The sequence below is a fragment of the Rattus norvegicus genome, chromosome 18 (genome assembly GCF_036323735.1).
Source record: "Rattus norvegicus strain BN/NHsdMcwi chromosome 18, GRCr8, whole genome shotgun sequence".
In the NCBI taxonomy this organism is placed as follows: Eukaryota; Metazoa; Chordata; class Mammalia; order Rodentia; family Muridae; genus Rattus; species Rattus norvegicus.
The window spans coordinates 68230758-68256530 of NC_086036.1; the positions used below are offsets into that span (position 1 = coordinate 68230758).

General features: G+C 40.5%; 1 protein-coding gene across 3 annotated transcripts in view; it reads right to left on the reverse strand.

Annotated features, from left to right (window-relative positions):
• Dcc (DCC netrin 1 receptor) overlaps nucleotides 1–17402 on the reverse strand; it is a 1103888-nt gene extending 1086486 nt beyond the window's left edge. Inside the window, exon 1 of one of the 3 annotated variants that reach the window (XM_008772087.4) lies at nucleotides 16495–17402. In XM_008772087.4, coding sequence (XP_008770309.2) covers nucleotides 16495–16585 — 91 coding nt within the window. In that variant the 5' untranslated portion in view covers nucleotides 16586–17402. The remainder of the gene's footprint in view (nucleotides 1–16494) is intronic. The other 2 variants (XM_063277120.1, NM_012841.2) reach the window with 2 other exon arrangements.
• Between the last annotated feature and the right edge of the window lie 8371 nt (nucleotides 17403–25773).

Consider the following 25773-nt stretch of genomic DNA (forward strand, 5'->3'; position numbering starts at 1 on the left):
AGTTTCCATTAATATTAGCAAAGGACATTAATACTTAGGAAAATTCATCAATCATATCCATCACTACCAACTAAGGTTCATACTTGGTCCAGATCTCATCTTATTTTTACCTAGAGACCCCACAGTAAGGTAACCCATGCTATTTTGTCATCATAATTTCTTGTTTCCTTTGGCTATGACCTTTTACTTATTTCTCAGATTTTTTTGGACATTTTTGAAGAGCATTGGTTGGATATTTATATACTTTCACTTAAGGGTATGGTTGTTGGTTGTGCTTTCTGTTGGTTCTGTGAACTTGACAGAGAATTATTTGGAAAGACGAAACTTGAAAAAATGCTTCCATTAGGCTGGACCATAGGCAAGTCTGGGGGGCATTTTTCTTTCTCAGTACTGTAGAGAGTGCTCACCCCTGGGTAAGTGGTCTTAGGTTGTGTTCTCAGAGCAAATGCTCTTAAGCAAGCTGAGGAAGCCATGGTGAAGAGGCCAGTACGCAACATTCCCCCATAGTCTGTTCTGTTCTTGCGTCCAGGTTCCCAACTTGAGACTTGAGTCCTTGCTTAACTGCCAACATCACATTGAAACATAAACTAGAAGATGAAATAAACTTTTCCTCCTCAAGCTACTTTGGTCATAGTGTTCATCAGAACAACAAGAAGCCACCTCACAGAGACTATACGTTTTTCTTTTTTTTTTCCTTTTTTTTCAATAGAGGGGACCTGCAGATTTGAAGGAGGGAGGCCAGAGGCACCATTCACATCACATCAAAGCCTAATGCTATCAAGGGATAAGTACTGTCACAGATAAATATGACCATCATCACCTAGATGAAGATGAACTGTGTCAAGTGATCACCAGGTTTTCCACTGAAAATGTATTCTGCTCCCCTCCAGGTCACGTGATCTTCACATTGGAAGTAGGTTACCAAGCACAGACCATACTTAGTATGATTGGGTGTGTAGACCCCACCATACCTCCTTGAGAGTGGAATGTTTATATACATACTTTGGATTTAGTCTATACATCTGACCATAATTGATTTAATTATTCATTAATTTATATACCATATGGCTTCTGATAATTGCTTGAGATATCCTTATGTAATTTCTTGTTCACATGTTTCACATTGAACAAGCTCTTCATATTAGCTGTTGGCTTGCTTTACATCTTCTGTCATTATAGATGTTTTTATTCCTTTCCATAAACAAGAACTTCTTTATTCTTTATTGTCTGGCACTCTAAGATCCCCCAGGCTTATCTTGTACATTTTCTACCTAAGTCCTAGAATCAGCTATTTCTCTAAGGATCCCTCATTGTTCTTATTGCAGAGTGATGGAGAAATAAAAATATTGATGCTAGGTAACAATTTTTAAGTACATCGGAAGTAAAAATACCAGAATTCCGTTTCTACAAAAGAAACGCATCCTACAGTGGTGTGTATCAAGAGTCAACACCAGATCAAAGTTTCCTTCCAGCACAGGTAACTTCTTTAAAGGACAAATGACACAACTGAATTTCTGTCTCAGAAAAGATAAATAGTCAGCAATCTTCATGACCTTGTTGATAAAACATATGAGTTAAATTAACGATGTTGACCCCTTGATAGAGGTTCCTGAGGGTCAAGATAGAAAATACATCTCACAGGCATGGAAGATAGGAAGTGTCAAGACAACCAAGTCGCAACATTATCTTTCGCCATCGTCATCATTTCATATCCATTACCATAACCTTATATGAATCAGGATCTTCTGAGAAAAGACAAATGGAAAGCTATTAAGTGGCAAATTGTGGGCTGGGTTACTTGCATTTTGGGTATAGAATGCACAGAAATCATCAATGAAATAACACCCTTGGTGCATTAGCACTTATAGATGATATTATTTACTAAAGGTTTTTTTTTTAAAGGCATTTTCCAAGTTGTACTAAAAGCAATAAGATGTGCACACCAGTGTCCAGCAGAGACTTGCTGCAACGATGCTCAGTACAAAATTGCTTTCTTGGATACCACATCTCTGCGTTAGAAATCAGTGCCTGGTGGCATCTGCCCTGCTCTGAGCAATCTGTTCCTTTGAGATCTCCATGAAATTATTAGGAGACGCCTTGCAGGCAAAGCCTCTTCATTCTAAAATTACATTATTTATGCTGCCAGTCGCTTCCTAGACGACCCTGTCACTTCTGTATGCCTCTTGCCCCAAGCCTTCTCATACATCTGTTGGAGAAGTGGCTAGTGAACAGGGCACCATTGCTGTGGTGGGAACTGAAGCCAAACCAGAGCAGGAAGTTAGCTCTCAGCCGTGAAGCACAGCCATTGTTCTCCTCACACATAAAGCACAGTGTCCAAGAGGGAAATCTGTCCATCTTCTCCCGGCAACTCACCCACCAAGTCTATCCATTCTTAGTTACAAAGGCTTTCTGATGCTGCGGCTTCCTTTCTGAAGTTCCCCACCTCATTCATCTGTAGCTGAGTAACAGCATTATCTCACCGTGTGAGCCTGTCTTGTTTCAGAGTGTATGAGTTGTCTTACATAGTCAGTCTGTTAACTATGAGGTAGTGGTATTTGTGTGTGTGTGTGTGTGTGTGTGTGTGTGTGTGTGTGTGTGTGTGTGTGTTTACTTTTTGTTTTTCCAAGGCAGGCTTCCTCTGTATAGCCCTAGTTGTACTGGAATTCACTCTGTAGACCAAACCAACCTCAAATTGAGCGATCAGTCAGCTTCTGCCTCCCCAGTGCTGGATTAAAGGTGTGTGTGCCACCCCACCTTGTTATTGGTGCTTTTGTTATACATTTTGTAAATCCACTAGAGAGCATGATCTCATAGGATATCTCGAATATCAACTTAGTAAGCAGCTATGGCAAATCTGGATATCAGAAAGAGCTTGATGTAAGCTACACGCCAAGGAGTAGAGTCACCTGTTTATGTAATATATTTTTAATTTAACCAATCTATAATGTTTTACAAATTTAGGGAATAAGGGTCCTGAATCTTCATGACATCATTAATATTGCCATGATTTACATCGAGGTGTGTGTGAAAGTACTTCACAGCCCTCACTCTCAGTAAAGCCCTAATTCAGGGGCTCGAGAAGTATCTCTGTGGTCCTATTTCTAATCTATCCAATGACATAGCCATTTCTAACAAACCCCATAGTCTGACTGTACATAACCAATGTTTGTAAAGAAAAAATTTGTCGTTATCTTCCAAACCTTTCTTATTTCTGGGGTCTTGTCTTGACTCCTACATAGGCTTCAACAAAATTAACATTTTAATATTTTTGCCACATCTAGGTCTTTGGGAATAATTGTCCTAAGGCAAACTTGGAGTCAGTCCTTGGGATTACTATGTAGAAAGTAATTATTCACTTCTCTTGCCTTGCTCCATATTCAATATTGAAGCTGACAAATGCCCTGGGTGTCTCAGGACCAGAGGTTATAGAGATAGCAAATTCTGTGGACTTCATACGTTTGCATTTAGCATTTGAGGGATTTCCTTGACTTTTACTTTTCCACAGGCACTTGGACTCGGGAACACGGCCAGAAAAATTATTAACAGTATATACAAAAGAAAAAGTCAAGGAGGAAGAAATGGATGGCAGAGAGAAAAGATCAAAGAATAACCCTGTTGTATTAAATAACTCAGAAAGTTAGGTGTTTGGCCTTGTGGTTAGCTGAAAGGTCTAAATCAGTATACATCGAAGTAACTTTGGAACCTGGGCAAGTTCACAAAAAAACATGCAAGGATGAACAAACTACTACACCCAGTGGAAGAAAAACCCTTGGTAACGTGGGATCATCAATAACATTGCAAATTTACAATCTCCAAAAGACACCATGCTACTTAAAATGATCTGTTCCTGATTGTCTTAGCAGAATGGTGGGCCAAGACATCTGAGGTCTCAATGACCTCATAAATAGCTAGAATGCAAATTTGTTTCCAATCAGGCACCAATACCTAGGACTGTTGGAACAGCAACTACTTACTAGACCCTGCTACTTAGCCCTCTCCAATCCTCTCTCCATGTGGTGGTTAGCAGTGGGGTAGTGGGACTGCTAATCCTCATATAGAGCTTTTCTGCAGGCAAAAATGTCTTAATAGCTTAAGGATGCACTGCTCATCAGGAAACAAAAGAGGAAAAAACACATCAAAGAATTAAAAAAAGAGATAAAAGGAAGGAAAGGTGAAAGAAAGGAAGAAGGAAGGAAGGAAGGAAAAGGAAGAAACGAAAGAAAGGAGGGAGGGAAGGAAGAAAGGAAAGAAAGGAAAGAAAGGAGGGAGGGAAGAAAGAAAGAAAGAAAGAAAGAAAGAAAGAAAGAAAGAAAGAAAGAAAGAAAGAAAGAAAGAAAGCAAGCAAGCAACATCAATTCTTCCTAGACATGCCCAGGTAAGACTGGTTAATTCAGAGTGAACAACAATCATAGTTTACAAGAAACTGCTTCCTGGTTGACACTGTAAATCCTACTTCCTAGGAAGCTCCCAGCAAACAGGAAATTCATCACCCTACCTACCGTTCCTCTAGCAACCCACACCAGAGCAATAAGGCTTTCTTTCTGCGCTTTTTTTTTCTCTCTGTACACCTCAGTATCTCCGCCTTCGATTCTGTTCTCCCTTTTGTTCCTTAATTCTTTCCTGAAAATTGATTGACTTCTCTTGCTAAGTTACAGCAAGGGAGATGTAGTTTTCGTGGGAGATAGTTCGCCCCTCTATAAATAGAATTTAACTCCGAGGGGAAAAGTAAAACAGCAGCCTTACATAACCTTTCACAAAAGCTCTACTCATTTTCCAGCAGGACCAGAGAAGGGCCTACAGTTCATGAGCTAAGCAGAAACTTGTCTCACCAGTGGGAACACTAGTGATTTTCATTCAGATTGATCCAGTCCGCACAGCTGAGCCCCGGCGTCCTCTCCTACTCCACTGTGATTTGGATCTCTGGTTAAAGCTTGTCTCTCAACCAGGCAGGGCAAAGCACAAGCTTCAAAGCCCCTTGCTGAGCTAGATCTCTGCCTGAAAGCTTTACTCCTCTTTTAAACACCCCACTTAAGCCTTTCCTTTCCCTTTCACAGTAGCCCAGGCAAATGAGCAGTTGAATTACTTCATGCCCCAAAGATCATTTCCAATCAAAAGGCAAGGTTCAGTTTGGGGTCAGTTCCACCAGGGTCTCACTTTTAGCATATGTGTACTTTCAGAACAGACCTAAAGGGCACAGTGAGGAATGGCCTCCAGGCTCCAGCGTCCCTTTTATGTGCCTCCCTTTTCTTGTGAATCATAGTATTTTCAAGAAGGAAGAGGGTGGGCTGAGAGAGTGAAGGGAAGTCAAAACAGGCAGACCCTTTTGAAGTGGGTCATCTCCTTGAGCAAAGGAGGGGAAAGGCAGATGGAATGCTCAAAAAAAAATTCCAAGGGAGCTTCACTCTCAACGAAAATAAAGCATGACATGACCTCTGAGAGATAGTGAGTGGTAAATAAAAACAGCAAGCCAGAAGCCCCTTTGATGAGCGGATAGTTTGCCATCTTAAGACCTAAAGCTACCTTACCCAAAGATCTTGGGTAAGATAAAATTCATGTGGCTGGGCACTTTTTCCCATTGATGGTTTGACCAGTAATAGTTGTGTAGACTAGAGAAGCCTCTGTCTCCTATGCAAATGTTTCTCAATAACCTTTTACCCGAAAGGAACAAGCCAAGGCAATGGCCAGGCTCTCTGCATTTCTAATGAGTCCCCAAGTGACACAAATGTTCTTGTTCCACGGACAAGAGCATGAATAATCGTTGAAATACCAATGGAGTGGCTTGGCTTACAGTAATCTGAAGATTTTTTTTTAAAAGTGAAATAAATTACTGAGATTTGGGTAGCTATCCGAGATTATAAATGAACAGGTATGAAGAGAGCCTTAAAACGGATGAAGAATGAAGAAAGGTGCTTCTCCAGAGCAAAGAAAAAAAGAACCTTAGGGACATATTCTACATTGTGATTTTTGTTAACAAAGCATGAATTAGCTTCTAGGCGTACACTCTAGGTAGCTAGGTCTGAAAAAAAATGCATGTAACTAAAATAAGAGGAGATAGATAATGATTGAAGATTGTTTGAACGTAGACTCCATAGGAATGTGTTAAAGGCCATCATGTTGCTTGGTATTACACTGGGTCAGGACCTGCTGGTTGTTTTTTTCAACCCCTAAATCCAATAAAGACATGGGCCAGGACCCACGAACTCATATACATAAAGTCAAATTTGTTAGTAAAATATGATTTATTTTATTTCCATATCTTTCACACATACAAAAATATAATTGTTTCATAATTTGTGCCTATGCTAATAAATATAGAATTTCTAAACCCCTATTCATAACTGCTCATATTAAGATTGTATTAGCAATAGATTCTATTTATGAAATAGTGATTACAAGTGAACTGAAAGATATACTTCATATATTTAACCAGTGGGTTGAATTTATCACTAAGTTATAGTTGGACTACACAGGCTGATAATCTGTCCATTGAATAGAGGAGAATGTTGAAATACAGTGAGATTAAGTACTTCAATCAAACCCATTTCCTGGTTAGTGTTTTCTTGTACTCTACATTATGTCACCTCTATCTTCATGGCCAAAGACCAGAGCTAGACTCTATCAGTATTAGGTGACTCACTGGCATAGTTACTATGAGGTACAGTAATATGATGTCACTGACTTCTTGGTGAGCTTCAGATTAAAGCAAAGAGAGCATCCAACTATATTTGAAGAAACAGCAATGGAGAGAAAGTATAGTAGAGTGCTACAATTTTAAACAGTTTAGCCTTACTTTTCCCTTTTAACTCATTGAAAGAAAACAAAATATAGTTTTCAGAGGGCCACCCAAGGAGAAAATGTCCATGCCAGCCCTTGTACCTCATACCTCATACCGCATGCTGCACATGGGTGAAAGTCTATTCTCTCTCTGGCCAGTGGAACTGGTTCTTTGTAGCCCAGACTGGTTGTGAACTCACTCTGTAGTCCCACATGTTCTCACACTCATGATCTGCAACCTTCACCCCCTAAATTCTTGGATTGTAGGTGTATGTGTGCCACTGCACTGGCTTCACTTAAATATGGCTTAGGTTAAACATAATTGACAACTATTTTGACCCCTATGCTTTAAAAATAAACACACACACACATTCACTCAGAGAGAGAGAGAGAGAGAGAGAGAGAGAGAGAGAGAGAGAGAGAGAGAGAGAGAGAATCTATGAATTCTGAAAATACAGGGATGAGAGGATCGGCTGTGTCAGCCCACCTTGCCAGCATTAACATATTAATGATAGAATGTGTAAACATTGCAGTGCTGTCTTTCCCAGGCTGGCCACTTTATCTTTATCCCTTCTTAATAAGTGCTTTGTTCTGCAGTGGGTTCTATTCACCTATGTATGTGCCTGTCTCCTTGACCTTAAGACAAACTCATGAAAGATGGAAATACATTAAAACATTCCATCTCGCATGTCATAACCCTGTTAAATATCCATAATGATGATCTTGACTCAAATATTTGATCTCATTTGATCTTACCACAGATTAACAATTGCCTTGGGCTTTGAGAGAACTACACAAAAAGTGAGGACTCAAGGTTTGTAAGACAAAACATGTATCCCTGGCTTTAATGTGGTGTGAGATGGATCTGTATTTTAGAATGTACTGCTTGGGAAATTTCTAGAAACCTACCCTAAATTTCAGGCCTTTGAATACAAGTTATCCAAATTAGAAGGGGTTTGGATAAAACTGGAAGCATGGTTAAGCTTCAGGAGAAATAATAGGGAAGATTAAATGAATTAGTAGCTAGAGTTAGAGGAACTAAAGATGACACAGGAGATTAAAACAAGTTAGAGTGAAAACCTTTAACCTGCTGGATCATAGGAGAGCCTGTGTCATTGCTAAGGGAAAACAAGAATACCACATTCAATGTCACAGGTGTTTAGAAGAATATTTGGAACAGCATTATATAAGACAAATTACAAAGTAAATTTCCAACAGCAAAAACTGTTGTGTTACTGAGATATTTCCCAGGGGAAGTAACCAACAGCCCATCCCTTGAGATGTTCCAAACCAGGAAGAAAATAACTAGAAATTGTCCTGCAGGGAACAGCTCTGCCCAGACATTAGACTTGAAAGGAAAAGCTTGCAGATTTTTCTCTCTAATTTATATTCTTCTGAGATCCCATGAGGCTGGGGGAAGATGTGGGAACAATGGGTGGAGGACTCTCAATGCGAGGCTTGCTTAGATGTCTCAGCCTTGGCTTACATCTCTAATGAGTAGGCACAGAAGGCGACCAGCTAGAGAGGCCACTTCCAGCATATCCAAATGCGTTATTTAATCCACAGACCTTTGTTAGCTTTCCCAACGGGACCATGTAGAATAAATTAGGAACCTATACAAAGTTGGAGGCACATATTTCTTCAAGCCCAGGCTGTCTGAAACCTGCAATCATACTATGCATTTTACTGCATTGGAAACACATTCAAGGTCAAATGGGCAGAATAGGGTATATTTTCATTTATATTTGGTATCTGCTCTTAGGATTGTAATTCAGTCTTCCTTTGGTTCCATTAGATTTCCACTGTGCCTGGATTTAAGCTTGGTGTCCCAGAACCCTGTTTACCTGTAAGCTGTCATCTATACAGACATGATAATCAGGGTAAGTGAATACACAGAGAAATTTTTGCTCAGTACAATAAATGATCTTAAAGTGACTAAAGCCATCTTTTTCCAGTTAAAATTAAGTGTACATTTTGGGCAAGTGCTTAAGTAGTGGCAGAGATGGGATAAACTTGGTTTAATATAAAGTGACAACTTCCTAAAATGTCAACGGCTGACGACCTCCACGCTTAAGAGCAAAGGTTGATTAATGAGAAAACAAAATGACCCCCAATAAAACAAAACAAAATGGATACTCAGCCGAAGAAACTGGATCACAGAAGTATCTTACTGCAGCCACAAATGGCCAACAAATTTATGAGGAAAAAAAATATGCAGTTTTATTAGCAATCAGGGAAATGCAAATGAAACCCATAATGAGATGTTAATTCACATCCAGCAGATGAAGGCAAATTAAGCAAATGAAAATACCAAGTGTTGGTAGAGACATGGAACAAAGAGGACTTTCATGTGCTCCCGGTGTGGTGGTATAGCAAATGTAGCATGCCACCGCTTCTTAATATACAGATTTTGGTTTCATGACTCAGCATTTCATCACTTACATGAACACCTGGAAGTGATGGTTAAATTTTAATGAACAAACCATAAAAATGCTTGAATCATAAAGACTAGCAATAGAAAATTGTAGTTCAAAAATATCTATCAACAAGAGCTCCGGTAAGTTATAATCAATAGAGTCATCAGGGAATATTGCACAGTAGAGTGATGAAGTGTAGCTATATACATATACTCTGGCAGTCCAAGATACTTAATGTTTACCCATAAGGGGAATCAGAAACAAATATATTTCTTTGATTATAACCACATGTAACAAAACCAAATAGTGTGTTAAAGAAAGATGCATTTGTGGCAACGTTACAAATTACAAATTAATTAACAAAAAAATTCACAAAACTGTTAAGGGGTAAAGGGCTTTTTGTTTCATTATTGTTATTATATTCAGTGCTATTATTAATTATACAGATACTACATACATGTGCAGTTTATAACCTAAGTAAACTGTGATGTTGAAACCAGAATAGAACTACCATGGGTGTCATCCACACCTTCATTTAACAAGGAAAGCTAGGGTTCATGAAGAACAAATGACAACCAACTTAATATCAGATTTCAGAAATACCATGAACACATTAATTAACTACATTGGCACTTTTTCCTTCAACAGGGAATTCATGTTCTGATTTAGACTCTCTTTTCTTACATGAAAGACAATTTGTGTAAAACTGAGCAAAACAAGATAGAAGAAAGGACAGGGAAGAGTTTCAACTGGACACAACAATGCAAAGAAAGGGCACCTTCTGGATCTAGAATCAATTCTCTTAAAATATGTCACAGTTAGAAAGTTATATCCTAAATTTTAAAAACAAAATGCTTTAACTTCAGGTCTTCAGAAACAATCCTAAAATGTAAAAACTGTATCATACTGTTGGCATAAATATATAACAAACAGGTTAAACCATGTTCTACATCTTAAAAGTTTGTTGAGTGTTCAGTAGAGAAATATTTCTAAAATTTTATTGGTGAAATCTACAAACATTGATACTTAACAGGAACCTTTACCTACTACTAAGGTCTAAATGAGTATCATTCATATTACTTTCATTTCTTTATTCTTTGAAAATATACACACAGATTTAAAACCATTTTAGATAGCTTATAATAAAGTTATGCCGATAGTCTTTCCTATCAGGTCACAATAATAAATAATGAATAATAAATAAATAAATAGGTCATAATAAATAAACAACCAATAAGCATGAATGAGATAATATTTTTATTAAATAAGTTCATAATGAACTGACTAGTCCAATAGAACATGTTTGTCCTAGAGAGTCTTGAAAATTGGCCTTCTGCCAAAGCCAGTATGGAAAAAAACACAAGGAAGAAATTTCTAAATTGCAACAAATACCTAAGAAATTATATATAAAAAGAAGGCTGCAATATGTTACAGAATTTGGTTTTGTGAAATAAAACATATATATTTGCTTAATACAAAAATATAAGTGAGATATGGGTATTGGGCTCTGGGAATTTAGCAGAAAAGAGAGATCTCCCACTCAAGTCATGTCGTAACAGTATACTTGAGAAATATGATCAATACGTAGGAAATGATTTGTGTGTGTCCATGCTGGACTTTCCCCCTAAGAAATGAAAGCTGTGCACAGTATGGTTGTTTAAAACTGTTCATTGGAACAATATATACTCGCATGACCATTGGCAAATTACCATCAATAATGAAAGTAGAGGGTTGTTCAATCATTCACATTATTTCATATTTCTCAATCACACCTTAGGACAGAATTGGAGCACTTCTGAACTATCAAGAAAAATAATTTCTTCTTAAGAGTTGTGTTAAAGGGGTGTTATTAAACCTGAGGCTAAATTTGTCACAGAACTTTAGAGCTCTGTAGGCATTTTGGTCATCAATCAACCATGCTGCATTTCTTCATGTTAGTACTGTGTGGAACCTGAACGGTATACAGTGAGGGGGTCGACACTCACGTGGGAGGACTAAGAGTGTTTTATGAAATTGTGCTGCAATTTGCCTGAGTGCTATGATTAAAAAGGTGCATAATGATTTGCATTTTATTTTTTGCTGCTGCTCACTTGGCATACGTAACATGTAATTTTGTCTTGTGCATTTTTATTGGCCTACAGGGAAAACAATCCCGATTGCTTCCCCCTTCATGTCAGCGAGTTGAAGATTCACTTCATGAGGTCTCAGTTCTAAAGAGTGTCTTAAAGTATCATCTGGGGCAGATGATAGCGGTGGGCATGACCAAGGCAGGGCTAAAGACTCTGAACTTCACAAAATAGAGTCATTCATGAAAATTAAAGTTCTATACTTCAACCTTGAGTAGCAACTTTGTGACCAAATCACATGACCAGGTTTATCACACTCATCACCCTGTAGGGCTCACTCCTCTCTCAAAACTTGTGAACTCTAGAACGTGGAAAGTCATGGCTTGGAAGCCACAGGTGAATTCTCCCAGGTATCAGAGTTACTTCTTTTATGAGTACAGTTCATGCGTCACTAAAAGAAGCAGTCCCAAACATCGGAAAATGTATTTTAAGGCAAATGTTCACATCGTTCAAAGTATAATACAGCATGCTAAGTAAGCACAAGGCTTGGACTTGGTTGCATCAACAAGGGTGGTCTTGATGCTGTACTATTGTGTTGGGAGGACATCTGGATTTTCCAAGGACAGCCAGGAGAGAAGCAAATAATCCACAGTAGGCCACTGGAAATTTCATGGGGAACTGTACAAATATTGAATTCGGTGTATTCCAATCGTGAACTGGCCATTATCACAAGCCCAGATTCAACAGGTCCCGAAACTCTCAAGACCTTCTCTACTGTCACCCTGACATGGAAAAGGTAGGAAGGGAAATATCATAATTATGCTTTACGAATTCTATACATCTATCACACTCTCCATTTTATTTCAGAGTCTATCCTATTTTTCTAGAATCTGATAACTTTTAATCAGTAACCAACCAAGCAATCATCAGTGGGTTTGTGTCATTATCTTCTTAACCCCAGAAATTCTATAAGGCTTTCTAAAATTTATGTATACAGTTCATCTAAACTATGACCAGTAGAGAGAGATGAAAAATTATCATTTGAGAAGATGCTTTTGCAACAGATACCCAGACACAGCAACCTGTTTCAGATTTGGCACGAGTTTCAGATGGTAATGCAGGCCAGGACTGTGGGAACTGGGGAAGCTGGATCCAGGCCAGCACCACTTTCCCAGTGAAATCCTGAGTGTCCTTACTTAGACACTTGAAGGAGAAGGCAGGGGCCTGTGGAAAGCTGCTCTCTGTGCAGGTACCCTTGGGTTTTACTAAAGACAATGATTCCCAGCAACCACATCCTTTACTGGTTATCCTGACAGGAAAATAAAAAAAAAATATGAGGAAGAAGTCTTATAGACATAGTTTAAAATGTGAATTCTCCAAAGAAATTGCGCTTTTCTTTTTAAAAATATCTTAGAATACAGTCTTAGGTGGAAAGAGTCAACACAGAAACTTCAGCACTTTTTTTTAAACACTCAGAGCCCCTGAAGATTAAAGCAGGTCCAGGAGAGCAGGATGTCAATCAGCCTGTATGCAGATGACAGAGATCCAACTGCACTATGTCGTATTACTGTGTGTTGCTAGAAACTTCTCAGAAACTATTCACACACCTAGGAGAAAGCTTAGACTAGTGAATGCTTACAGTGGGAAGCATAAGGCAGGAAGAGAGAAACCTTTGTGAAATAACTGTGCTCTGAATTCCTTAGACTGTGTATCTTGTCTTCATGTTCTAGAAACAAACAGCAGCAGCAACAAACTATCTCAGCTTCTCGGATGAATTGCCTCCCCCAAACCCTTGTCAGATTCCTATTGGTTTAGTAGCTGTCCCTACTCCAAAGGGACAGTCTGGCGAGGTTCCATTCAAGGAGACAGGACGAAAGCAGATCCTCCTCAATGAACTAAGGGAGGCTGCAGAAAGGTTAACTTACCAGGGAATAAATGGAAGACACACACACACACACACACACACACACACACACACACACACACACACGAAGTTATAAATCTCTTCCCAGAGAAAAGAGGGAGAAAGAGAGAGAGTCTATCAGCCCCTCACAGCAGCCTTGCTGTTAAGAGCATTAAAGCAAATGCAATGAACCTGATATATTCACATATAACACATGTGCTGGCCACTTCACATGCTTCATAACTCAGAGGGCAGCTGCTGCAGGGTGGGAAATGGATAGTGTGACAGGTCACTAGTGATTTATACTGCAGCACTAGTGGGAGCAGTGGAGGGCCTGCTTACCCAGGCAATCCCAGGTCCTGACATCCTCTTCCCTCTACACAGCAAGCTCAGAAAAGGCACCTGACCTACTGTGATGGCTGGTGTGAAAGGGAGCTGGACAGGGTGTATGTATGTATACACACACACACACACACACACACACATTATATCTAGACTATATAAACTCTAACCAAATGTAACACAAACATGCATGGATAATTAAATAATCAACGGGTAAACTTCCTATTTGCCTCATCAATGTCTCCCAATTCCCATCTTACCTGAAATCATGAGAATCTACCTGGGGCCTCTGCACATGGTTCACCTCAAGTAAAGAGGAGGGCATCCTACAGGAGCAAACTAAACCCCGGACTGCCTTCCTCTCTCAGCTTCAAGTCCTCACTCCTGCACAGACAGATGCTCTGCGGGGATGTCGGGTTTTTGTTTTTGTTTTTTTTTTTTTTTTTTTTTTTTTTTTGTTTCTGTATCCTAATCTCATTCAAATGGACAAGTTTCACATTTTGCCTAGATTGAGGGGAAGGGCCAGGGCTATTGTGCTAGTCTCCATAATCCTTTGTTACCAATCAACAAAGTCTTTAAAACCTTCTGCTGAGTGGGAATTTCAATGGCTGTGAACTAGACATTTGGCCTTATTAAGGGCACCTCCTACTGGTCCTTTCTTGGAGTGAACTATGTTTCTTTGGTGCCATGCTCCTAAAACACTGCTCCTAAGGAAAAGGATAATATTCAGAAAAATGAGCAGAGGAGAGCAGAGCGAGCTGAATTAGCAAAATCTTCCAAGTGTACTACCCACAGTCTTGGGACCTGCACGAATCACATCACCTTCGTTTGCAAATAACACACACGTGCTTTCGGAAATGTGGAGAAGTTTGGAACAAAGATCAGCAAGGGTCATCCACTGGCATTTTTTTTTCACACATGTATATTTTTTGTGTATTTTTTTTGTTGTTGTTAGATTTGTCTATGAGGAGAAATTTTTGAGAATGTAAAAATTGAAATAAAACGGTAATAAATAAATGACTAAATACAAACAAACAGAAAACCTAAATGAGTAGGAAGGTGATGTTTAGTTTAAGGATTAATAAAACATATTGGATCTATCTTCATTCATCTAGCACCAGTTTTTGCAGGGTAACAGTCATTTTGGAATGGCTTTAAAATATTGCATAACTGACAACATTGTCTATTTTGCACACTTCACTTAATTCAATATTGTCAGCTGTGGTTCTCTCTCTCTCTCTCTCTCTCTCTCTCTCTCTCTCTCTCTCTCTCTCTCTCTCTTCCCCCCCCCCACTTCCCCTTTTCTTTTCAGGTGCTCCCAAAGTGCCAGAGAGAGCACAAGTCTTCTTCTGGGTACAAGGGAGATGTTGCTTGCACTGGCTAAGAGCATTTGTGGTTTAAGGAGGGCATTTTTAACACTTTCCATTACCACAAGAATAAACTACCCCCTACCCTCTCCACACCTACCTCCCACCTTCAAAGGGAGTAATTACGGAGGACAAAGCTCTTGGAAGAGAGGAGCCAGGGAGAAAGGGACCGCCCAGAGGGAGGGGGGAGGGCGGGCAACTAAGCTGAGGGTGAGGGTAAGAGCGCGCATCATAGGCGTTCACGCAGCATGCAGACACACACACACACACACACACACACACACACACACACACACACACACACACACACACACACACACACAGGCTGACTCTCTCTGGCTGCCAACAGAAGGCTAGAATCCCAGTGCAAGGGCTAGAGCGTTAATCCCGAACGCTGGCTTGGTGCTTGCTTCATGGCCTGAATCCCTTGCCACACTCTGAAGCGACGCATTCACTGCTTGCGTTCGCAACCCTTGGTTCTGCAGCCGGGACCAGACAGCCGGAGTTTAGGACTCCGGGGAGATGGGGGACTTGGCTGCTGTGATTTAATTTTATCCCCTGTTAATTTCCGAGGCACAGGTTGGGGTGCTCCTCTCCAACTCCTGGCCCCAGCCGGGGCGGTCTTTGGATCTGAGGAAAGGTCGATTCCGAAGGGACTTGCATGCTCACACAGCAGCTGTTCTGTCTTTCCCCAGCAGACCGGCTCCCTCTACTCAGTGCCCACCTACTTGTGGTGGTGTCCCGCAAAACGAGTAAATCTTATCAATTTGTTTGTTTTTATTCCTTTGGCCACAGGAGCCTCTGCTCCGCATTCGGAGACTGCAGCACCCAGAGAGCAGCCTTAGGATCCTTCTTTCTCCTAATCTAGCCCCGGAAGAGTTTTGCCATTTTTAATTAGAAATTATGCTTGCCAAGTGCCAGGGCCAGGAGGCCTATTTCCCAGAATATCAATCATTTGGAGTTTGGAGGTGTCTTGGAGATATTTGGAGACTTAACTAGCAATCAGCATTCATCCACCGTTAAGATTTCAAATACAGAGCCCTCCCTCCATCTGCCAGTTCTTTCCCTCTTCAGGTACCGCTATGCACTCATTCAAAGTATTCAAAACCTATATGTCTCTTTCTTGATTCTCAGTCAGCAAGTACAAAAATGCAAAGCCAGGGTCGCATGTATTCACAAACATCCCCAGCAGCTACATCCCATACAGACTTGCTCTAAGCACCCTGGATGGCATCCTCTGCTCACTCCAGCTACCCCATCCACCACCCCCTCCCCAGGTTTTTGAGGCTCTGTGGATACAGCCTAGTTCCTTTCAACAGCATCCCCATCACTTTCGTCAGCTTGTCCCCCAAAGCAAAGCAAGTATTTGTAAAGGCAAAGACGCAAGAGAGAAGCACCACAACCACATTGAAAAAGCGCGAAGAGATGCCCTCGACCCCACCAACATCCTCAGCCCCGAGGACGAAAAAGTCTTCTGTCTTTTATCATCCGCGAGAAAACACTGGGCAAAGAGACCACCGAACATCGTATTTCTCTTCTATTCTAATTCTACTCTCCAAATGGAACGGGAAGAGGAAGGGGTAAGGGGTGGGGGAACGAAGAGAAGAAAGGAAAAGACCTCTTACCCGTGACTTGAAGATGCGCGCTGAGCAAGGAAGCTCCGAAGAGTACAAAAGCCAGCTTGGGTACCCAGACACATCCAAGACTATTCTCCATATTTCAGCCAACACCTTCGGGGCCGGGGGTCCTGGGCAGCGGTGGCACTCACACACATGCACTCACACACGCATGCACACATGCACACACCCGCGCCGAGCCCCTTAGGCTTCCTCCTCCTCTTCCTCCTCGTCCTCTTCCTCCACCTCTTTCTCCACCTCCCCTGCGCCTCTTTTGCCTGCGAAGCCTTTTTTTCTTGTCCAGGGACACAATCAGCAGCAAGACGAGGCAGCAAAAAGTTCCATTCGGTCCAAGAGCACCCGAACCCCGGTAACACCTTGGAGAACTAACTCAAGGAAGCAGAGAGAGCGAGCAAAGGGGAGACAGCTCTCGGTAGGGCTTGGGAGGCATTAATGAATAGAATATCCAGAAGGGCTAAAGAGAAGACGCAAAGCAATCCTGTGGCTGGCCATGCGTTAGATCGTTGAGGCTGCTTCCTTGTAATCGGTTGGATAAAGTTGGAGAGAAAAATCCGCGCTGGTGATGCTGTCGGTTTGGCTTCTCAGAGATGGGGAAGCGGGTAGGGGGCAGAGGCGGTGGAGTGCTGGGCAGAGCGCTCTCACTTGTTACTGGGGTGTCCGCCAGCGGTGTGTGAGCTGAGAGTTGGAACCTTACTATCCATTGATCCGGAGAAGTGGAGGGTTGGAAGGGAAAATGTGGAGACCGGAGGGAAACGAACTGGATCAGGGAAAGACTCCACGCAATGGGGGGCGGGGGCCTAGCGAAGCTTAGGAGAAAAAAAAAAAAAAAAAAAAAAAAAAAAGAGCGGACAGAAGAGGCTTCCAGCAGCTGCGTTTGCCTGGTCTACATATCAATGCGCAGGGATGCCCTCTGTGGGCAAAGCGTGGGAAGTCACTTTTGTCAATGGAGCCAGCGAACGTTATGGGCATCTGGAGGTTTTGCAGCAATCATTTTTGATCTTCAGCGTTCAGGAAATTATTTTGTGTGACTAAAATCTAGGTAGGTGTTTCACATAGGGCAAAGTGAAACACCTTTCTTTCTTGTTTTCTGCATTGTTAAAAGGGACATTTCCATTTAGGAAAAAAAAATCAGCAAATGCAACCCACTTGTAGAAGTGGGAAACAGAGACCCAGAAACAGCCCTCATGGTAAGCAAACGCCAGACTACTGCTTCCTGAAGAGTGTAACTGGAACCTTTTCCATCACGCACTTTCTTTCTTCCATGCTCACTCTTCTCCAGATGTGAATCAGAGGTACAGGGATTTAAAACACTCACCATATTCTAGGAGCCTAGAAGTCTCCCAGGAAATAGGAACCAACTGGAGATTTAGCATGACTCAATCCCCATTCCCAAGGGTCAAGGTTTTCATCCATTGTGAGAAAAGAGTCAGTGGATAGTTTTAAATTATTATAACTGTGCTGATCTATGTGATGAGAGTGTGTTCACAGGGAATGAAAGACTTCTCTAGTCCCTGGACAGACCGTGAATGAAGAGCACATGTAAACACACACATGTAAACACACACAAACACACACATACACACACAGAGAGAGAGAGAGAGACAAAGACAGAGACAGAGAGACAGAGACAGAGATAGACAGAACACGTGCATGCACATATACACCCCATACACACACACACACACACACACACATACACCCCATACAAACATAGGCACACATACACACATATATCATATACACACAGACACATAGAGACACACACATGCATGCACACAAATACAGGCACACATGCATGCATGCACATATACACCCCATACAAACATACATACATACATATACCATATAGACACAGACACGCAGAGACACACACACATGCATACACACACACACAGAGAGAGAGAGAGAGAGAGAGAGAGAGAGAGAGAGAGAGAGAGAGAGAGAGAGAGAGAGTTTTAGGAAAGTGGTACAGAGTGGTGGAAGCTGAGAAAACCGCTCCAAGCCCACTTATTTTGCACATTTTGTCTTCTCTGAAAGACATCAGGCAGCCTCCACAGGCAATGCCCTGTGCCTTTCATCTCTGCCCCACTCACAGATGCTAACGGGACTTGGAAAAGAGCACTGCAGTTTTGTTAAAAGAATGAACTAACAAACAAATGGATTTAGGCAAGAAAATGATGAAAAGAAACTCTTCTGAAATATGTTCAGCCCCCCCTTGCCTCTCACTCGTCATCATGGGATTTTTATTTATTCTTTCCTTCTCCCCCTCACCACTCTGTCTTGTCATTCAGATTTCACAAGGTTGGTAAAGGTAGCTGTAAGAAGAGAGTGAAAAGGAAGAGGTATGAATAATATGCAATAAGGTCACTACCAGAAAACAGGAAAACTGGAGAAGGATGTTTTGGGTCCTTAGCCATGCTCACCCTTTCCTCCCAAAAAAAAGTTGAAATAAGGAGTGTGGCATCTCTGACGGCTAAATCCAAACTTCACAAGAGTTTTAGATGTTTTGTTGATATCCATTTTTTTTTGAAACAGAAGTGGAAGCTTCTAGAAATGTAGGGATGAAGTCTACAACACGGTTTTAATTGGGCCATGGATTTTTTCTGTAGAATCGATGCTGGCAAACTTTGAAAAATTTGTCACATTCAGAATTTGGTATGAAAAGTAATCAGGCAGCAGGGGTATGCATTTTGGCTCATGGGAAGGAATCTGTACCTTTCATTTACACACACAAGTGACTGCTAAAACAATGGACCCAAGAGAGCAGCCATGGGGGAAGAACTACAATCTCTTGAAAAATGTAAAGTTCTGTATTCATCCGACCCATAAGCTGTCCTGTGTTATTTGGTCCCTGTAAAGCAGTGGTTCTCAACCTCCGTAATGTTGGGACCCTATGATACAGTTCTCACGGTGGTGACCCCAACCATCAAGTTATTTTATGGTTACTTCATAACTGTCATTTTCTAATTTTACGAAACATGATGTAGATGTCTGGCATGCTACCCAAATGGGGTTTTGATCCATGGGTTGAGAATCTCTCCTGCTAAAGTATACTATATAAACCAACACAGGAAGTCTAATAATCAAGTTATCTTCCATGATTATCATGTCCAAATGAATCTAGGCCATTAGCCCACTGACGAGGAAGCTTCTACATACATATATCATCTGTTCCCCTTCCACTTTGACACGGCTATTTTCTCCAACTCATGGTACTCCTTCCCCTAATGTCCCCCTTCTTCAGCTTCTTTAGCTTAGTTTAAGAATCTTCTATTGAAAAGTTTTTAATATTTTCAACGCTGAAGAATCTGTGGCATACACTTGGGAGACACTGTATTTCCCTTTTCTTCCTTTTAAAGGTGTCAGACACACTTCCTACCTGGCCTTCTCATTAGCGGAAAGAAAATCAAAATACAAAAATGAGAAGAGAAAAAAAATGGGACCCGTAGTACATAGTTTAGTGTAATCAATGCTCTTTGCATAGTCGTTATGACATTTAGGATTTTTAACATGTGATAGGCCATACAGAATCTAAATTTTCAGTTCAGAGACACATTAGTTAATACTTCTTTCTCCCATCCACGTAGAATGTTAGTAAAGGTTATGGATAAGCCATGCAGAATCCTGATTTTCGAATATTAGTCCCAAAATATAAACTCAGTTAAAAGAATGTAATTCTTTTTTAGTGTTCTAGCAAAGGAACTGAATTTCTTATCCTACCTTAATTCAGTAAGTTAATTACCTTCTCCCCTCTCTCGTTCTCCTACCACTGCGGTCTAGTTTTAAACTTTGAAACTATAGATTAGAAATTTACTTCCTAAACCAATAGTAACAAGTCAGATGGCACATATTAAAATATGAATTTGAATATGCTGCAGATCAGATCATGTAAACATTAAAATATGACAAAACACAATGTGATAAGTCAGTTGCATTATGCACTTGAACTATAGGACTATACATCTACATAAATATGCAAATCTATATATGCCAAATTTATTGCTACTGTCTAATTTGGAATTATTGGGTAAGGGGATATTTTTTCCACCTTTTAAAACTTTTTTTTTATTAACTTGAGTATTTCTTATATACATTTCAAGTGTTATTCCCTTTCCCGGTTTCCGGGCAAACATCCCCCTCCCACCTCCCCTTCCTTATGGGTGTTCCCCTCCCAACCCTCCCCCCATTGCCGCCCTCCCCCCATAGTCTAGTTCACTGGGGGTTCAGTCTTAGCAGGACCCAGGGCTTCCCCTTCCACTGGTGCTCTTACTAGGATATTCATTGCTACCTATGAGGTCAGAGTCCAGGGTCAGTCCATGTATAGTATTTAGGTAGTGGCTTAGTCCCTGGAAGCTCTGGTTGCTTGACATTGTTGTACTTTTGGGGTCTCGAGCCCCTTCAAGATCTTCCAGTTCTTTCTCTGATTCCTTCAACGGGGGACCTATTCTCAGTTCAGTGGTTTGCTGCTGGCATTCGCCTCTGTATTTGCTGTATTCTGGCTGTGTCTCTCAGGAGCGATCTACATCCGGCTCCTGTCGGTCTGCACTTCTTTGCTTCATCCATCTTGTCTAATTGGGTGGCTGTATATGTATGGGCCACATGTGGGGCAGGCTCTGAATGGGTGTTCCTTCAGTCTCTGTTTTAATCTTTGCCTCTCCCTTCCCTGCCAAGGGTATTCTTTTTCCTCATTTAAAGAAGGAGTGAAGCATTCACATTTTGATCATCCGTCTTGAGTTTCGTTTGTTCTAGGGATCTAGGGTAATTCAAGCATTTGGGCTAATAGCCACTTATCAATGAGTGCATACCATGTATGTCTTTCTGTGAATGGGTTAGCTCACTGAGGATGATATTTTCCAGTTCCAACCATTTGCCTACGAATTTCATAAACTCATTGTTTTTGATAGCTGAGTAATATTCCATTGTGTAGATGTACCACATTTTCTGTATCCATTCCTCTGTTGAAGGGCATCTGGGTTCTTTCCAGTTTCTGGCTATTATAAATAAGGCTGCGATGAACATAGTGGAGCACGTGTCTCTTTGTATGTTGAGGAATCTTTTGGGTATATGCCCAAGAGAGGTATAGCTGGATCCTCAGGCAGTTCAATGTCCAATTTTCTGAGGAACCTCCAGACTGATTTCCAGAATGGTTTTACCAGTCTGCAATCCCACCAACAATGGAGGAGTGTTCCTCTTTCTCCACATCCTCGCCAGCATCTGCTGTCACTTGAGTTTTTGATCTTAGGCATTCTCACTGGTGTGAGGTGAAATCTCAGGGTTGTTTTGATTTGCATTTCCCTTATGACTAAAGATGTTGAACATTTCTTTAGGTGTTTCTCGGCCATTCGGCATTCCTCAGCTGTGAATTCTTTGTTTAGCTCTGAACCCCATTTTTTAATAGGGTTATTTGTTTCCCTGCGGTCTAACTTCTTGAGTTCTTTGTATATTTTGGATATAAGGCCTCTATCTGTTGTAGGATTGGTAAAGATCTTTTCCCAATCTGTTGGTTGCTGTTTTGTCCTAACCACAGTGTCCTTTGCCTTACAGAAGCTTTGCAGTTTTATGAGATCCCATTTGTCGATTCTTGATCTTAGAGCATAAGCCATTGGTGTTTTGTTCAGGAAATTTTTTCCAGAGCCCATGTGTTCCAGATGCTTCCCTAGTTTTTCTTCTATTAGTTTGAGTGTGTCTGGTTTGATGTGGAGGTCCTTGATCCACTTGGTCTTAAGCTTTGTACAGGGTGATAAGGATGGATCGATCTGCATTCTTCTACATGTTGCCCTCCAGTTGAACCAGCACCATTTGCTGAAAATGCTATCTTTTTTCCATTGGATGGTTTTGGCTCCTTTGTCAAAAATCAAGTGACCATAGGTGTGTGGGTTCATTTCTGGGTCTTCAATTCTATTCCATTGGTCTATCTGTCTGTCTCTGTACCAATACCATGCAGTTTTTATCACTATTGCTCTGTAATACTGCTTGAGTTCAGGGATAGTGATTCCCCCTGAAGTCCTTTTATTGTTGAGGATAGCTTTAGCTATCCTGGGTTTTTTGTTATTCCAGATGAATTTGCAAATTGTTCTGTCTAACTCTTTGAAGAATTGGATTGGTATTTTGATGGGGATTGCATTGAATCTGTAGATTGCTTTTGGTAAAATGGCCATTTTTACTATATTAATCCTGCCAATCCATGAGCATGGGAGATCTTTCCATCTTCTGAGGTCTTCTTCAATTTCTTTCCTCAGTGTCTTGAAGTTCTTATTGTACAGATCTTTTACTTGCTTGGTTAAAGTCACACCGAGGTACTTTATATTATTTGGGTCTATTATGAAGGGTGTCGTTTCCCTAATTTCTTTCTCGGCTTGTTTCTCTTTTGTATAGAGGAAGGCAACTGATTTATTTGAGTTAATTTTATACCCAGCCACTTTGCTGAAGTTGTTTATCAGCTTTAGTAGTTCTCTGGTGGAACTTTTGGGATCACTTAAATATACTATCATGTCATCTGCAAATAGTGATATTTTGACCTCTTCTTTTCTGATCTGTATCCCCTTGATCTCCTTTTGTTGTCTGATTGCTCTGGCTAGAACTTCAAGAAGTATATTGAATAAGTAGGGAGAGAGTGGGCAGCCTTGTCTAGTCCCTGATTTTAGTGGGATTGCTTCAAGTTTCTCTCCATTTAGTTTAATGTTAGCAACTGGTTTGCTGTATATGGCTTTTACTATGTTTAGGTATGGGCCTTGAAATCCTATATTTTCCAGGACTTTTATCATGAAGGGGTGTTGAATTTTGTCAAATGCTTTCTCAGCATCTAATGAAATGATCATGTGGTTCTGTTCTTTCAGTTTGTTTATATAATGGATCACGTTGCTGGTTTTCCGTATCTTAAACCATCCCTGCATGCCTGGGATGAAGCCTACTTGATCATGGTGGATGATTGTTTTGATGTGCTCTTGAATTCAGTTTGCCAGAATTTTATTGAGTATTTTTGTGTCGATTTCATAAGGGAAATTGGTCTGAAGTTCTCTTTCTTTGTTGTGTCTTTGTGTGGTTTAGGTATAAGAGTAATTGTGGCTTCGTAGAAGGAATTCAGTAGTGCTCCATCTGTTTCAATTTTGTGGAATAGTTTGGATAATATTGGTATGAGGTCTTCTATGAAGGTTTGATAGAATTCTGCACTAAATCCGTCTGGACCTGGGCTCTTTTTGGTTGGCAGACCTTTAATGGCTGCTTCTATTTCATTAGGAGTTATGGGGTTGTTTAACTGGTTTATCTGTTCCTGATTTAACTTCGATACCTGGTATCTGTCTAGGAAATTGTCCATTTCCTGAAGATTTTCAAGTTTTGTTGAATATTCGTTTTTATAGTAAGATCTGATGATTTTTTGAATTTCCTCTGAATCTGTAGTTATGTCTCCCTTTTCATTTCTGATTTTGTTAATTTGGACGCACTCTCTGTGTCCTCTCGTTAGTCTGGCTAAGGGTTTATCTATCCTGTTGATTTTCTCAAAGAACCAACTTTTGGTTCTGTTGATTCTTTCTATGGTCCTTTTTATTTCTACTTGGTTGATTTCAGCTCTGAGTTTGATTATTTCCTGCCTTCTACTCCTCCTGGGTGTATTTGCTTCTTTTTGTTCTAGAGCTTTTAGGTGTGCTGTCAAGCTGCTGACATATGCTCTTTCCTGTTTCTTTCTGCAGGCACTCAGTACTATGAGTTTTTCTCTTAGCACAGCTTTCATTGTGTCCCATAAGTTTGGGTATGTTGTACCTTCATTTTCATTAAATTCTAAAAAGTCTTTAATTTCTTTCTTTATTTCTTCCTTGACCAGGTTATCATCGAGTAGAGCATTGTTCAATTTCCACCTATATGTGGGCATTCTTCCCTTATTGTTATTGAAGACCAGTTTTAGGCCGTGGTGGTCCGATAGCACGCATGGGGTTATTTCTATCTTTCTGTACCTGTTGAGGCCCGTTTTTTGACCAATTATATCGTCAATTTTGGAGAAAGTACCATGAGGAGCTGAGAAGAAGGTATATCCTTTTGCTTTAGGATAGAATGTTCTATAAATATCCGTTAAGTCCATTTGGCTCATGACTTCTCTTAGTCTGTCGACATCACTGTTTAATTTCTGTTTCCATGATCTGTCCATTGATGAGAGTGGGGTGTTGAAATCTCCCACTATTATTGTGTGAGGTGGAATGTGTGTTCTGAGCTTTAATAAGGTTTCTTTTACATATGTAGGTGCCCTTGTATTTGGGGCATAGATATTTAGGATTGAGAGTTCATCTTGGTGGATTTTTCCTTTGATGAATATGAAGTGTCCTTCCTTATCTTTTTTGATGACTTTTAGTTGGAAATTGATTTTATTTGATATTAGAATGGCTACTCCAGCTTGCTTCTTCTGACCATTTGCTTGGAAAGTTGTTTTCCAGCCTTTCACTCTGAGGTAGTGTCTGTCTTTGTCTCTGAGGTGTGTTTCCTGTAGGCAGCAGAATGCAGGGTCCTCGTTGCGTATCCAGTTTGTTAATCTATGTCTTTTTATTGGGGAGTTGAGGCCATTGATATTGAGAGATATTAAGGAATAGTGATTATTGCTTCCCGTTATATTCATATTTGGTTGTGAGGTTATGTTTGTGTGCTTTCATTCTCTTTGTTTTGTTGCCAAGACGATTAGTTTCTTGCTTCTTCTAGGGTATAGCTTGCCTCCTTATGTTGGGCTTTACCATTTATTATCCTTTGTAGTGCTGGATTTGTAGAAAGATATTGTGTAAATTTGGTTTTGTCATGGAATATCTTGGTTTCTCCATCAATGTTAATTGAGAGTTTTGCTGGATACAGTAACCTGGGCTGGCATTTCTGTTCTCTAGGGTCTGTATGACATCAGTCCAGGATCTTCTGGCCTTCATAGTTTCTGGCGAGAAGTCTGGTGTGATTCTGATAGGTCTCCCTTTATATGTTACTTGACCTTTTTCCCTTAGTGCTTTTAATATTCTTTCTTTATTTTGTGCGTTTGGTGTTTTGACAATTATGTGACGGGAGGTGTTTCTTTTCTGGTCCAATCTATTTGGAGTTCTGTAGGCTTCTTGTATGTCTATGGGTATCTCTTTTTTTAGGTTAGGGAAGTTTTCTTCTATGATTTTGTTGAAGATATTTACTGGTCCTTTGAGCTGGGAGTCTTCACTCTCTTCTATACCTATTATCCTTAGGTTTGATCTTCTCATTGAGTCCTGGATTTCCTGTATGTTTTGGACCAGTAGCTTTTTCCGCTTTACATTA